General features: G+C 41.8%; 1 protein-coding gene across 2 annotated transcripts in view; it reads left to right on the top strand.

Moving 5' to 3' along the window:
- INPP5A (inositol polyphosphate-5-phosphatase A) overlaps positions 1-16,538 on the top strand; it is a 1,643,294-nt gene that overhangs the window by 923,434 nt on the left and 703,322 nt on the right. For both annotated transcript variants that reach the window (XM_078643463.1, XM_078643462.1), the window contains exon 5: positions 16,381-16,444. In XM_078643463.1, the coding sequence (XP_078499589.1) occupies positions 16,381-16,444 (64 nt within the window). The remainder of the gene's footprint in view (positions 1-16,380; positions 16,445-16,538) is intronic.

Here is a 16,538-nt window from a genome sequence, read left to right as displayed (position 1 = left end):
GATCTTGGCCTGTTGCTTTGCCGGAAGGGAGACTAAATGTCCCCTCTCTTACCTCCTGGATCGTTAACTGGAGGTCCAGTTTTTCCCTCTCTTCCATACTTAACCCTACATGCGGTATCTGTGACAGGTATTCTGTAATCCCTATCTCTGCATTACTTGGGTCCTGCTCGTATAATGTTTCGTAAAATCTCCTGAAGACTTCCTGTACCTCCTCCACCTTATTAACTATACCCCCTGTGCTGTCCTTGATTTCTTTTATTTCCCCTGCAGCTAATGTTTGCCTAGTCCTAATTGCCAACAAATGGCCCACCCTCTCATTAAATTCATAGCATTTTTCTTTTTTTCCTTAAATGCAATTTCAATGTGAAAACTTGCAAATAAATGCGAATTTTTAAAGTGCGCGTGGCAAGTTGTTTTATGCATCGCAAAAGCTAATTTTGCGATCGCAAACGGCTGATTTTTTAGATTCGCACCAATTGCAATCAATGATGCATGTGCCTGATGGTATTTACAAGGATTCTGAACAATACCTACAACATGGGTGCACTTTAAAACAATAATACTCACTTTGAGTTATGGAACTCGGAAACAATGCAAAGCTAGAAATCATTGATGCAGGCATTTTAAGAAACCAATGCACACTGACTATTTGCCACCCTTTTCTCTGAGAGATTGGCCAAATTTGATTTTTCCAAACCTGGTGCCCCATATTGGTGCAGTTCTAGGCAGCTGCCTGGTAATGACTTGCCATAGCAGTGGCCCTTCAAATTTGAAAAATCCTGCTCTTAATGCACATCTGTGCAGCTAGCAGCTATGGGCGGTATCAAGGGGTAGGGGTAGATGAAGTGACAGTTTTCACGCTGTCTATGTGTGAGGAGCGACCAACGATAAAGTCATTGTGTCTCAGCTCAAAAAATCTTGGGGCTTATTCACAAATGTACATTTGGTTGCAAATCAAAATTTATTGGGTGTGGGCAAAATGTCAATTAAGCTGGTGTAATATTGTGAACTTCACATTATGCTGAAATTCCTGAAATAATGCCATAATGACAAAGAACCCAATCTGCCATTTGCAGGTGGGCATCATTAGTTGCTCCACCGTGCAGGGGTGGGGGGCCAAGGAAGTTGGTCATAACCGGAAGTGGTCATGAGTTATGTGACAGAGGGGAGGGGGCAGAGTAGAGTCCTTTAAAAGTAGGCTACCCACCAGAGACCCCCTCTGTGTCCCCTGATGTACTGCGAGAGCTGGACTGAATGTTTGTACATCACCAGTTTTGCTGAGACCTTCTTTTCACTAGGTGGTGTATATATAATAATTTATAAACAATGGATTCCGGAGAGGTTCTTGGCTGCTGCTGCTCATCCCAAGACTCCTCATCTGCTCTCTGGCCTTCAACAATTGCCATCTTCTGTAAAACAAAATTGTTAAATGCTCCGAAGAAGAGAAAAGTCAGAAAAAAAGGTAGGAGGTTTAGAAGATGCATACATACTAAAGTGCAAATCCCTAACAATAGTAATGGGGTGGGAACTCCTGCTAAATTCATCAATACAGACACATCATCCAATCAGATGCGTTTTTACAGTGCGTCGCAGGTACTGCAGTACCATTTTTTTGGTACCCCAACACCTAATAACACAAAGCTCAATGAAAATGACAAAAAGTCCTAGTTATTTGGGCCTAACAGTTCACCCATAAGCTCAAACTTAAACTAAATTGACCGCTTCATAGTAAACTGAACTTTAAAAAAAAGTATTGGTTAGCTGTACTAATGTATAACCTGAAAAGGAAGTAAAGGCTTTGCAAGAGTGACTTTTATCTCCATTAATAGCTCTAAGAGGCCTTAGGTAATACAGCAGTACCAAGGGGACACAAAAAAGAATGTAGCCATCTGATTGGCCACTCAGAGTACACTACTCAAGAAAATAACCCCATAGCCTTTAGCAGAAGGCTCAAACCAATTTCCTAACCACGATTAGCACATTGCTGTTTTGCAGGCAGAGATTGCTGAGTAGACAATCCAAAGCCATCAGGACCACCTGGAAAATTCCTCAGCATCAGCCGCCAATTGCATCACCCACCGGCCCTTCCAGAGCTGGATCATCTCAGAACAATTACATCATTTTGCTGCTATTAACATCTGAAGCAGCACGACCAACTAGGACTGAAAAAGAATTTGTGGTGTGTCAATTTTTTTCTTTACCTCCTGGCCCCCCAAAAAATTCACAATAAGTTAGATGCACATCGTCCAAACAGGTGTTACATAGGAGTATAATTTCCCAGTACTGGAAGTTGAAGCACCCGTGGACTTTGCATCCCAGTCACATAGCATTTGCAGAGTACACAACAGAAAGCAGAAGGGATCTGCAAACATTCTATATCACCTGTATGTGGACAACACTCAACTGTATATGAGAATCTCCCAACCAAAAGACTTCATCTCCCTCAACGCTATTTTACAGAATACTCAAAGTTGGCTCACTGGCAACCACCTCATGCTTAACACCAAAAAAACTGAATTCCTTCTCATCTCCCTTCCCAATTACACACCCAAGATAGACTTACGGTTGAAGCATCTAACTTCCTTTGACTGTGCTCCCCACATCATTGACTCCGCAAAATCCTTGGGAGTTACCATAGACAAACACTTGAACATGCAGGCGCAAATCAATATTGCCACCAAGGGAGCGAATCATCAGATGAGCATACTAAGGAACCTTAAACCTTTCCTCCCACAGAACAACTTAAAAATGGCGGTACAAGCCCTAGTGCTACCAAGATTGGACTATGGAAGTACCACTCTATGCGGTCTCCCCAAATACAAGCTTGCCCCGGTGAGGGCTTCGCTTAACGCTGCGGCCAGATTGGTCTCAGGAACTAAAAGAAATAACCACATTTCTCCGACCTTGAAAGTTCTGAACTGGCTACCCTACGAGGCAAGAAAACACCTACAGATCGCCTGCATGACCCACAAAGCCATGTATAGCAATACCAACAGTTACTTAGCACGAAAGCTAGAGCGATCAGGAGGTTGCAGACAATTGCGTAGTGCGAGTTCACTACTACTGAAACCACAATCCTTCCACAACAGGAGAACTGGTTGCAGAGCATTCTCAGGGATCGCTCCGAAGATTTGGGACTTCCTACGCGGAATCACTTCATTTACCTCCTTCAAAAAAGAAGTAAAACTGCTTCTAATGAACAAATTCACATCCTAAGACTTTAACTCTATGATGACTACCAGTCTCCTATGCTACCCTTATACTACTGTCTACCTCTTTTGTATTGAATGACGAATATCGAATGTATATATACTACCTCACACACCTAATATGTAAGAACCGTGTATTGTAAAGCACTCTGATTCCCTCGTGGATCATTCCTTGATGTCTACTAGTCACCTATGCTACCCATATACTCCTATCTACCTCTTTTGTATTGAATGGCGAATACCGAATGTATGTATACTACCTCAACCATCTAACGCTCAACAACTGCATATTGCAAAACACTCTGATACCCCCATGGGTCATGTTTGCGCTATATAAAACTTTATAAATAAAATTACAAAAATAAAAATATATAAGGGGTAGAAACTCCATCCCAGCATGTATAGTGCCAACTGCAAGAGGAGGTTGATGACAGTATGAAGCATTTTGCTACATACTTCATGTACAGTCTGAAAGTTGTGGCTTCTTAAGTGACCAAAAAGATAATTTTTTTCTGAAGTCGCAGAACAACCACCTAGAGAAGGAATGCAAAGAGTTGTGTAAAAACCGTAGGAAATAAAAAAAATATGTTAAATAAAAAAAACTATTTCAAAGTAAAAAAATACAGTAGTTGAACACTGTGAAAGCAGTTAAAAAAATGCTTAAAAGAGTTTCAAGCCAAAAAGTAAATTATACAAAAACCTTTAAAAAAACAATACAAATAAACAAGTTGCCCAGGGCCAAAACTCTGCGCCTACTCTCCTTTGAACACAACTTATAGTTGTGTTCAGAGAGGGCGGGTTTGATGCTTCCAGAGGGATGGGCACAAGGTCTGACCAGAGTCCACGTCTTGTGCTCATCCCCCACTGCGCACTGCCATACTCAATGTGCAGTGGAGTTACCCACTCGAAGAAGTTGTTACACATGATACATTTAGAATATGATGCAAAAAAATGAAAGTCACTGAAGAAAGGTTATAGTGACATTATAGTTAGGTATGGTAATAAGATCATAATTTACGTAACACAGAAATTCATTAAAAAAAACAAAGGTTAAAATAATGGTATAGTTAGCTAATGGAATGAGTCAAGAGCTTTTAAAAACTGAAAAGACACAGAAATGTGTCACTTATAGTTTAGTGAACTAACTGTGACTTGCGTTCCCATCATGCACTGCTTATGACCTTACACATTAGATCACTCATGACACATTAAAAGACATTATTGATGACATCATGGACAACATCATTGATGACATCACCCATGATATTTTTTGTGACAACTACTCCATAAACCCTTATGTCATTTAAAAAAATAAAATAAAGTTTGTAGGAAGGACCGTACAGTCATATACAGCATAGAATTTCTGTTTGTACACATATGTTTGTATAGAATAGAAATAGTGTAGGACCCAGAGCCAAGTCACGGTGATGTTTTACTTATCAGGAAAGTTTCTACAAGGAATCTTTTGTTGCAAGCAGAATTCCATGCTACGTTAAAGAAAGTGAGAGCACCAACTGTATTTTGCAGAGGCACTTTTCATAGTAAGTTGTGAATTAAAGCCAAAGCCTTTCGCAACAAATCTGTGAGAAAAAAACAAGCTTCTGATAGGTTATCCACCTGTGGATCTTTGGGCACATACCTACGTTAAGCACTTACCATACAGTGCTATAGATCAGTGGTTCTTAACCTGTGGTGTTGGATCCTTCGGAATCCGCAAGTCCTACTCAGGGCGTCCACAACTGTGTTAGAAAATAAAATAATACATTAAAATTCATAAGGTATATACATATAAAAAAGCAAAACGGAAAATGTGAAAACTTTTTCTAAAGTTGATTTTGAATTAAACAAAAGATTTCAATATTTGTTTGGGGTACTCTAGCTTTTGTATTTTTGAATCTTGTTTAAATCATAGAAATTGCTTAGGGTGGGAGTCCTCAGTTTCCAATAATGATTTAGTGGAGGGCTCCGGATCCCGGAATGATTCAAGGTGCTAAGCCGAAGTCAAAAGGTTAAGAACCACCGGTATTATTTGCAAAAACAATTTTTATTGGCAATCATGTTGGACAAGAAATCGGTACAGTCGGTAAAATAATGCAGCGATAAATGACAGTGTAGGATGATAATATTTCACATACATGAAGCCTTTTATACATAACAAACCCCGAAACAGTTCCCGCCCTGTAACCCACCCCCCCTGTCAGTGTGCCTTTGTCCTCCCTTAGTGAGCTTTAAACCAACAGAAAGTCACCTCCCTGTCAAGAATAAAAAGAGAAAGGTAAGTATTGTGTGTCAATGGGGGAACCGAACTCTCAGAACCCCTGTTGTGCGTGTGGTAATTGTGTGCTTCGTCGGAAGTGGGGTACCCACTAAAATATCATTTCTACGGTGCCGCTGCCTCCTCATCCTCACTCAGTTCGCTCTCGGGTAGCTGGAGTGCTATCACCAAGGCCTCCCACGCTCTAGCTACCTCTAATGCCTTGTCGTTGTCTAGGCGCCTGGCCTGTTGCAGCCGCAATGCGCTCTCCGCCTTCGCCCATCTCATCAGAGCGGCCCTCCAACGCAAGTAGCTGGGACCCTGGCTAGATTTCCAGTGCATGGTGATCTCTCTATTGGCTAAAATCAGGCCCAAATCATAAAACTTACTAGTAACGCGAGTACGGGGGGTGTGAGGGAACCATAACAATAAGCAAGCGCCAACCACCGGTATTATATGTATAGTGGAGGTTAATAAGGTGTGTACATGTAATTGCACAATGTCCCTGAATTTTAGCCATTCCTCATTGTTGACGAATGTACAATGTAATGGTGATCCACTTAGAGGTGGTTTAACTCAGCATGGGTGTAGGCATGGCTGTAAGGTTGTAGCCACTCTGCTAATTTCAGGCATGTAAGTAGTGCATTTTACCCAAATTTGGAAGGTTGGCCATAGGGCCTGCCTAAAGGTGCCTTATCAGTTGCTAATGTATACCTAACAATCTCCTAACTCAAAATGACACAATATGTGGGTTGTAAAACCGTGAACCTTTTAAGACGAATAGAGAACGAACACTTGCAGGGTGATCAATGTTTAATAAGTGGGGACCGTATTAAAGCATTTTGTTTGTTAGGCAGGTGAATACCTGTAAAAAGAGGGAAATGTACAGCAAATGTGAGTGAGTTGACCAATATGAAAAATGACCTGCATATTGCCAAATGATATGCACCTTATAAGTTGATTAGTGATTGAAGATTGGGCACAGACTTAGTTTGTTGCATTACTTCCAGCCCACAAAGCTTGTAGCACCCTGCCACAATGATTCGATGATGTGCTCAGTGATGTGATCAGTGATGTCATCAATTATGTAATTTGAGATGTAATTCATGATATCATCAATGATGTCATTTAATCTGTAATGAATTATCAAATATTTGAGGTTGTAAGCAGTACACGATGAGGGCTCAAGTTATAGTTAGTTGACTAAACTGTAAATTCTAATTGCCAGTACAGTGCAACAGATATACACACCGTATGTACTCAAGCTCCCTAATAACAATTACCCCAGGGGTGTGGGTAATGTGTCTATGATCTGTTTGTCCAACTCTACATTGATTAGCACACCAAGCTGTAATATAGCTTCAACTATTTGTAAAATTCTTTAGAGCCAAGCAGTATTATATTTCTGGAAAGAAGTGGTGCAGCTTGTATCCTAGTTGCACCATACCATGCATCCAACTTGACTCAGTTTGCTACCTCGCCTATGAAGAGAAAATATGTGCATCACAAACTAACAGGTCTAACAGTTCAAGGTACTTTTCAAGAATGCCCTCTTTGGGTGGGGGGTGGGGCGAGTTTCCACATAACAGTTTGAACCAGCTGCATTTTTTCACAATGTTTCATCCACATCTATATGGTTATGTATATAGGTATAATAAATCCACATTGAATGTGGAGCATTGAGTAGAGGGCCCTTCTATGTATCCATGCATAACAAGTGAGATACATTTGATTATTCACATACTGCAAGAAGTCATATTTCATGCAGGGGTGTTCCTTCCACTTGCAAATAGAAACGTATGCACTTACAACAAATCCATATTTAATGTGGAGAAAATTGGAGCATATTCTGGAAGCTCCCCGAGTTGGCTTGTGAGATATGTTTTCCAGTCCATGAGTTTGAGAAGGGTTCATGAAACACTGACATGGTGTTAATTGGTGACAGTTAGATTCAAGAAGTTCACACTCATTTCGAGGAACCATTTGTAAAATGAGTGAATTTGGTTTCCAGTTCAAAAATTGGTTTACAATCCGAAAAATTCTAGAACAAATCTCTAATCCAACTTCTGTAACATTCAAAAGGCTAAACCTTTGTCATCCGGCACACAACTTTTTTTTAATAGAGATATCTCAATGAGTACTAAATGAAATCATACTAAATCATGAATCACAAAAGAGTCTTCTCTGAGTAAAGTTCTGTCTGTGGTGCAGAGCGAAAATTGCTATGGGAGTTCCTATGAGAAGTGGTATTTTTGGATCATTTCTAATAATGTCTCCTATTTCCATTCTCCATTAAATTTAACATAAAGTGTCTTAACTGGACAGTTCAGAAGTCGCCTTAATTCTTTACAAATTCATAAAACAGTACCTATGTTATTAGCAAACCAATATCGATTCAAAATGCAAAACATGACTACCAAGTTGTAAGAATAGGTGTTTCTTACCAGGTATTTACTGACCTGCAATCTTTTGTGAATCTTGTGGGAAGATTCAGTTCCATACCAGTTATGGGTTCCTGAGACAGCTAGTAGCACGAGAAGGAGATGATAATTATTCCTCTTTTTGTTGGGATCCTTTTCCAGGTATTTCTTGATGTAGCATAAGTCGTGCAGCTATTCAAATGTTTCTTATTAACACTAATTCAGCATATTAAAGGAAACTGTTCTTAGTATTTATTTTAACCTGTAACAATGGACTGAGTCCCCTGTGTCTGAAAACTGGTCTTCTTAGGGTATCTTTATTACATCTCCCTGTAACAGCAGACTGTCTTGTCACTACCCTAAAATAGTTATTTTATCCTCTATATGAATCACTCAAAGCATTGCTATTTATCCTATAAACATTTCAGTTACAAATTGTTAGAAGTCTAGTTTCTAGTTGACAGAGGTATGGTCCCTGTCCAAGTAGGGACCGCAATTCTAGTCAATCACATATTTAAATCAGCCCATGCTCACCTTCTGGTAGCTTGATGCAGAGCAGTCAGGCTTAATTTAAGAAGCAAAGTGTAAAGCATTTGTGCATATGTGGATACAGTAACATAATGAAAACACCACAAAAAAACTCCACAATGAGGTATGAAAATAGTATCTCTTTTACTTTTACGACAAGATAAAAACAATTAGAATCCAATTAAAGTATCTCAAGTTATGAATACTTCAAGAATGTATAATGCTGAAAGATCCCTTACGCTTTTATTAGATTACGGTTAGGCTGGGGAAATGACATCGATCCACGCCACGGATCGGGAACAGACTTTCTCCCTGGGTCAGCGCAAAGCAATGCTCCCAAATTTATTACAGTTAAAATGCAATGTCAAGTTTGCAGGATACTGATCTACTCACTCTGTTTGGGGGCCCCGCCAGAGCGCTGTTGCCCGGCAGTGACTTCGTAAGTCTCAGAGTGTACAGTACCTTTCTTGGGGATTGCATCGGTACCATCAGCCTTGGGTCCAGGACCCACATTGCTGGAGTTTCTCCTTGCTGGATACAATGTGGTGATTGGAGTCATGGAGGGCAGATGCCCATCTTTCCTTGATGCGTGCAGAGTGCACCGGGTTGCACTGTACTGCCGTCAGGTGCTGCAGCTTCGGTGAAGGCAACAAACACAATAGTCTGTGCTCAAGCAGGCAGGCATGGTGGTTCTTGTTCAGTGCACCGCACTGATGCGTGTGGATGGCCAAAAATCGGCTAGCGACTCTGTGCAATGGCCCAGGACAGGTTGGGGGCAAGTCAGGCAGAGACAGACTCCAGATCTGCAGTGCCTAGCAGCGGTTATTTGTGCAAATGAAATCTTTGATGGCCCTGAAAGTTCCTGAACAGGAGGTAAGTCAACAAGCCCTTGGTGTTACTTAGGTTGCAAAAGGTTATAGAGTACAGGTCCAGTCCTTCTCACTGCCCTGGTCAGAGGCAGCAGGCCCACACAGCTGAGCAGGTAGAAAAGTAGCAGTCCCTTCTGTAGCCCAGCAATCAGCAGGCAGCATCCCAACCCAGCAAAGCAGTTAGAAAAGTGGCAGTCCGTTCAGTAGCACAGCTCTTCTGCTTGGCTGAGTCTCCTTAGGACTCCAAAGTGAACTAGTTAGAGGTGATCATAGACCCAATACCTATATACAAATGTATCCTTGAAGTGGAGTTGTTAGAAATGACGTTTCTGGTTGGCTGGAGTATGCACCTAAGCCAGGCAGAACCCACCACTCTAGTCAGGGTAATGGAGTTACACACCCACGATAACCCCTACTCACCCCCTTGGTAGCTTGACACAGCAGTCAGACATAACCCAGAGGCAATGTGTAAAGCATTTGCGCAACATACACACCCACTAGTGGCACACTAGGCACACCACAGAAGAGATTCCACACCTTACTGCCGGCGGGCTTCCTAACCCACTCATAGAGGGACATAAGCAGCGCTCATCCGCTTCCTCTTCGGCTGGCAGCTGCAGATGAATATGCGTGTCTGTCGGCTTCCTGGTGGTGATGTCACATGGGGATCCCGGTAACTGGAGGAGGCAAGTGATGTTTCTGACGGCTGGTCGCTGCCTTCCCTAGCAGAGTGATCCCACACCTCGTGCTCTGGCCACAGAATTTAAAGCGCTCACCACGCGCTTCCTGCCAGTTTACTTTTCTTTACAAAAAGCTCAGAACAAAAGTGCTCCACGCGCACAGTGCAAAAATAAAGCGCTCCTACACTCTTTAAAGCTAATAAAGCAAAAGGGGGGTAGAACAGTCCAGTCCTTTCCTGCTCCAGACAGGAGCCCCAACCGTAGGCCATCCCACCCCGCAAACATCAGGGGCAGCACTCCTCCCACAGTTGTCCAGCCCTCCTTGCAGGCAGGTTCCTTTTTAGATATAGCACAGAGCTTTTCTGGACGTATTTTATCTCCCTGAGACTTCCAACTGGAGGCAAGCACTCACACGTCCTTGGAGATTCTTCAGAAGCAGGATACCACAGCGGGGCAAAAAGAGTCCGCCCTTTTCCTCCACCATAGACATAAGCAGTAACTGCAGGCCAACCCACCCGCACACAGAAAAGGCAGCACTCCTCACACAGTCCTTCCGCTCTTCTTCTTGTTAGGGTCCTCTTGTTTCTTGAAGTAATTTAATGTCCTGGGGTTTACTTATACCACATTTTTTCATTATTCTCCTTGTGGCAAGGGTCTCTGAACCCAGTCCAAACCAGTCCTGTCCTCCCTGGTGCAGCATGACAACAGAGGGTGGAGACAGCATTGTGTAAATGAGACACAGCCTATTCAGGTGAAAGCAAAACTCCTCCCACCACTATAAATGCAGACCAGGTCTATTCATCCCATCAGTGAGTCGCCCAGGCAAGGCAGGGTACAACTCAACCCCACTTGTGAATGTCTAGAGTGAATGCAAAGCCCAGCTCCGGACACTATAAAACCAGACGCCAAATACACAAACAGTCAGAGGCACACAGAATGGTAAAGCAGGAAAATGCCCACTTTCTAAAAGCGGCGTTTTGAAACACATAATTTAAAAAACACCTTTATTAAAAGGTGTGTTAATACATTCTGAGTTCAGAGAGCCTAAACTCAATTTTTCTATCTTGACCCTATTGAAAGTTACACCTTTAAAAAGGTTACTGGCCTGCCACAACGACAAGCCTTGGGGGCAGACAGCCTTTCAACAGTGAAAAACGAAATACACATTATTTCACTTTCAGGACATGTCACACACACCAGTATATGTCCTACCTTTCACATACACTCCACCCTGCCCATGGGGGTACCTTGGACCTACCTTAGGGGTGCCTTACATGTAAGAAAAGGGTAGGTGTGGGCCCGGCAAGTGGGTGAACTTGTCAGGTCACCATGTCCATTTACAACTGCACAGGCAGACACTACAATGGCAGCTCTGAGATATATTTACAGGACTACTCATGTGGGTGACACAACCAGTGCTGCAAGCCCACTACTAGCATTTGATTTTCAGGCCCTGACATACTCAAAGCACTTTTCCAGGGACTTACCAGTAAATCAAAAATGACAATCATGGATAACCAATCATATCATAATTTACAGAGATAGCATATGCACTTTAGCACTGATCAACAGTGGTGAAGTGCCCAGAACCATATAGCCAACCAAAAAAGGGTTAGAAAAATGGGCAGCAAAAGGCACAAAGTTTGCCGATAAACCTTCACAAAGGGCCAGGTCTAACAGGAGGTGATTACAAAACAAAGCCTCTGTGGTGCACAAGTCTCCTTTCAGCCCAGCTGTCTGTCAGCCTATCTGTGGGGGGAAAATCAGTGTTTTGTGTATGAGGCCAAGTCACTACCTATTCAACTGTACATGTCAGCTCCTCATCTCCCTCTTTCTCTGGAAGACCCATCAGTATGCCGATAAATGCGGCTGAGTGTCCTGTACTTGTGAATGTCTAGAGGGATTGCACAAAGTGTAGCTGTCACCCCACCCCAACCGTGTAATGGAGACAGGCTGTAAGGCACACAAGTGAGCTAAGAGCAGAGAAACGTCCACTTTCTAAAAGCAACATTTCTAGATTAGTGCCACCAGATCCAACTTCACCACTAAAGAGGATTTGTCATGACAAATTCAATGATATAAAACATAAAGCAGGTACTCCTCTGCAATCAGGAATTAAACTTATAAGGAATTACCAATGTTAACCTATGAAAGGAAAAGGCATCACAGTAGTGAAAACAAACTTGGGTGGTTGTCACGATCAGGACATATAAAACAAAAATGTTTTTGTGCTACCTTTTACTTGCATAGCACCCTGCCCTTAGGGCTACTTAGGTCCACTTAGGGCCTACCTTTGGGGTGACTGATATGTAATAAAAGGGTATTTTAAGGATTGGCAAGTGGTTGGAAATATCAAGTCGAGGTGGTAGTAAACTGCACCCACAGGCCCTGCCGTGGCATGCCTGAGTCAGGTTTGAAAGGCGACCTCTGTGGGGGGGGGCAGAATCTGTGCTGCAGGCTCACTAGTAGCATTTGTTTTACAAGCCCTAGGTATACAGCATACCACATTACTATGGACTGACAAGTAAACCAAATGTACCAATCATGGATAAACTAATTGCTTTCACATTGTAGATAACAGCACAAGCACTTTAGTCAGTAGTGGTAAAGTGCTCAGAGTCCAAAAGCTAGTAGAAGCTAAATCGCAAACAGGAGGCCAGAAAGCAAAAATTCTGGGGCAAAGGATGTCAGGTCTAACACAGATATATTCTGAATATTACAGTTCCTGATTCAAGTTGCCTTCTCAACTCTGCAATATGCTTTTTTTTACCTGCTGTGCATGTTCTTTCCAAAAAGAGAAAACCAAGCATAGGATTCATCCCCCATGCTTGGTGGTTAAGTGATTTAAAAGAATGTAGTGATCGAAAGAAGCATGTTAGTCCAAAGGTATATATGTGCAGGGTTGTGCTCCCACTGTAGCTTCTCCTTGATGTCTACCACATGGTTTCTGTACCTTGAAGTGGTAAAAATGATGACTGAGCATGAGATTGGTCGACATAGCTTTAAAATGTAAAGAGGTAGCAACTGCTCAGTCAGTTTAGCTGGAAATGTTGTTAGAGGTAGACTAGTAGTGTATCTAGTGTCCCTGAACATCCCCCATAGTTCCATTTAGGTTCACTTTAACGCTGCCTATTCCTCTGCTACCCCACTAAATGCAAAGTAGTGCTCCCTGTTGGCATGGGTGGGGTGTTAGGACAGGAGAGAACCTAAACTGGACTCCTGGTTCCTTAATCCGAAGGGTGTACTAACTTGTCTCCTTTGACAGCGTCCAGGCTGGTGGCAGAATTTGTATAGTATTTGGTTGCAGTGGCTGCACCCAGTGTTGATGCCTACTGACCTCCCCTTGCAAATTAAGTTCAGTGACCTATGGAAAATTGAACAGCTTTGTGTTCTTTTAATGAGTTATATTGTAAGTGACCATTACCTATGTTACGTTTTTAATAATTGAAACAAATAGCATGAAAGTGGATGCAATGCTGATCCTGATAATCTTTGGTGCATCTGTCATCATACCCTTATAATATTCAAAATATTTTTTGAACGACGGTCTCATTTAAAATGGAGGATAGCGGTTACACATGGAGAAAATACAGTGATAGACTATCCCCACTTCTTTTTTCCTCCTCTTGCTTCTTTGGCCACTGGGCCAATTCCCACGTTTTTCCATGATGACTACCTTTTGCAGAAATTGACTTTCTGGAGCCGCTGTGCAAGACGCTTAGTGATTGAGAGCTGAGTAGAAGTACTCACTAGTGCCAAATTTGTGACAATTAAATATAAAACCTTGGAGTCATGGAAGCATCTGAAATGATGAATGAATATCTTGTGTTTCATCGCTGTGTGAACTGAATTCCTTCAAAGCATCATTTCAAGATAAGAAATATGGGGTGTGCGGGTGATTCAGTAAAGCACAATTGTGACTTTTCATCTGAAAGTGATGTGTTTAGTTATGTCAGATATGCTCGTATAGAGCATGCCCCCTATCCCATGGTTTGCTCCAAGGGATCTACACAAGGTGTTTTGGGTGAGTGGTGGAGCATACAGTGTGGTGTAGTCTTCCATTTTCTTGCTGAGGTATTTTGGGATCTGCTACTGGTTGTATCCGTGGCTGATACAGAGGCTTTCAACGGTGACTCAGACATTGCCAATAAGCAATGTAAGGGAATGCAATTGAGTCCCTGGGCTTCTTTTCATCCTTCTTTCCATCTGCCAAATCTTCTACGGCATTCAAGACCACCAGAAGATGGAATATTTTGTATTGAGGCAGCCATAGGTTCAGTGCAGTTTCTCAGGCACAATAGAAGTGAAGGTGGTACACACTCTTTGTAGGCACTGGCTTGTGGGGCACATTAGGTTGAATACTTCAGAGCAGCCAGAGGGAGTAGTGCTAAATGCTGACTCGCTGGTCCAGGCTAGAAATCTAGGACCATTTTTAAGGCCAATGAGTATTTCTTTAGCTTAGTGCCTGAGATGAGTCTGACTTAAGATGAGTGTTGGAGTTTGGGTGCATGGAATGTTTGTGGTACATTGGCAATGAGTTTTGACTACATGAAGCTTCTGGAAATATCTTTATTCTACGGCTTAGTGGAAGACAGGCATCATTTTTAGGCCTTATATAATTTCTACTTGTTGCTGATATATAGGTAAAGTGTAGGGCATTAATGTAGGCGTAGTAGCGGAGACCATGGTCCCCACCTCTCATTTTCAAGAGATGGCAGAGGTACATATTGAAGGCCAAAGACAACTAGGATTCCTGGAAGCAACAAAATTTAAGTTTTGCTTGTCTTATATTTTGATGTAAAATGATATTCTCCTTTGTGTATACAATATATTATGTGTTCTATATATTGGAGTAAAACTCATAGATTTTATAAAACATTTCAAGGTCCCAGACCGGGTCTTTTTTTAAAGCACAGGCCCTCATGTAGAGTTTGGAAGGCAGGGTACTCCTCTAAAACACGGTGGAGTACTCTGACTGCCAAACTGATGGTCTGCCTGTTCTATTTGAAGTTGAGAGATCACCATATCTCTTCTAGTAAAGTCCTTATACTGAAGGCCTGGCAAACGTGTGGCCATTAATGAAAGTACCTCAGACGTGTGCCCTACCTGAGCAGACGTTCTGAGTTTTTTTTCTCTTTGGGGCTGCAAATGGTAAGGTTGGTGGTCTAGAACAACAGAAAAGGAAAACAAAATGACCCCCACAAAAACTTCCAGGGTGTCAGGTCATTATTTTCTTGATTTACAAAAACAAACGTTTGCTTCGAAATTTGAGAAGAAAAGTTGCTGAGCTACTGCATTATACATGGCAACCCCTCACCAAGCTTTCAGTGCCTCCATAGGAGCGGCCATGATGGCCACTCTTTTGAAGGCATAAAGACACCTCCCCAGGAAAGTGGAGATGACCTGTGGAAGTACACGAGGGCAGTGAAGGCTATTACTTCCTCCCCCCAGTGGACAGCAGGTCGCCTGCCATAATTTCTGAATTAGTGGGAGATCTTTAATCATAGATCGAAATAAGGAAAAGCAAAATCAAAAGTTGTCATGGTCGGATTCATTCTATAGATATACATCTTTATTGGTTCCACTTTTCAGATAATTCAAAAAGGTAGTTGACAGCTTTTTAATAAAAATTTCAGTTAGACTTTCGAGTGTTTTTAGACAAAGTGATTTATACTGGCTGTTAGGCTCAATCCTTTTGTATTACAGGTCTTAAAACTTTACTTCATGGGAGTTAGCCATGAAGTTGCTCCAGTTAAGCTGAGACTGCCCTACACTTCTGCTGCCATCAAACGGAGGCTAACACGGTCTCTTGGTCCATTATGGAAAAGCCCACACTGAAATGGAGAGGTAGTGGAAGGTGTGGCACACTTTATGCGGCTGCTTCCTGGAGGTCATCTTAGAATTTAGTGGTCATAATATTTCTGGATCAGGAGCTCAGGCTTATAATTCTATTCATGCCTTTTGTGTTGGATTCAGTAATCATTGTTGGAATCTAAGTGGGTATTATTTGCTGTTTATTATGAAAGTGTCTGTTTTGCTGGTGGGGGAAATGCAATACAAATTGACTACTTTGTTGCTACCGCCTGCAAATTGTAAAACACAGACAAGTGAATTCAAGTCAACCTTTTCATACGGGTCTCCAAACTCCCAAAACAGTTACAGAAGGAAAGAGCCTGCTAACAAAAATGTGATTGATTAGTTAAAGAAAAGTATTCTGTTAGTCATTCTCTTCATTGTCACCCCTGTAGGCGCTATATCATGTCTGAAGCTTATACCTACCAAGTTTTTCAGAATATTTGACTGAGGCTGAAAAATGTTTTCCCCAATGTTTATTATTTATTTGTAAAGCTAAAATGGACCTTATGAAAGTTGCTCTAATATTATAAATCACATTTCAATTCATCTTTTTTTTCTCTACAGGCACTAGGAAACTTCTACTTTCTGCATGAATCCTTGAAAAATGCATATCAGTTTGACTTTAAAGGTAAGTCCTTTGGAAAGACCTATAAGTGGCTAAAGGCTGGTTTTGATACTTTGATGGTGGGTGGCTTCATTACATCATTTAATTTTCATAATGG

Source organism: Lissotriton helveticus, chromosome 5_1, assembly GCF_964261635.1.
Source record: "Lissotriton helveticus chromosome 5_1, aLisHel1.1, whole genome shotgun sequence".
NCBI classification, from domain to species: Eukaryota; Metazoa; Chordata; class Amphibia; order Caudata; family Salamandridae; genus Lissotriton; species Lissotriton helveticus.
The sequence above is the reverse complement of the archived record's forward strand: the minus strand, read 5'-3'. Positions and strand labels throughout refer to the sequence as shown.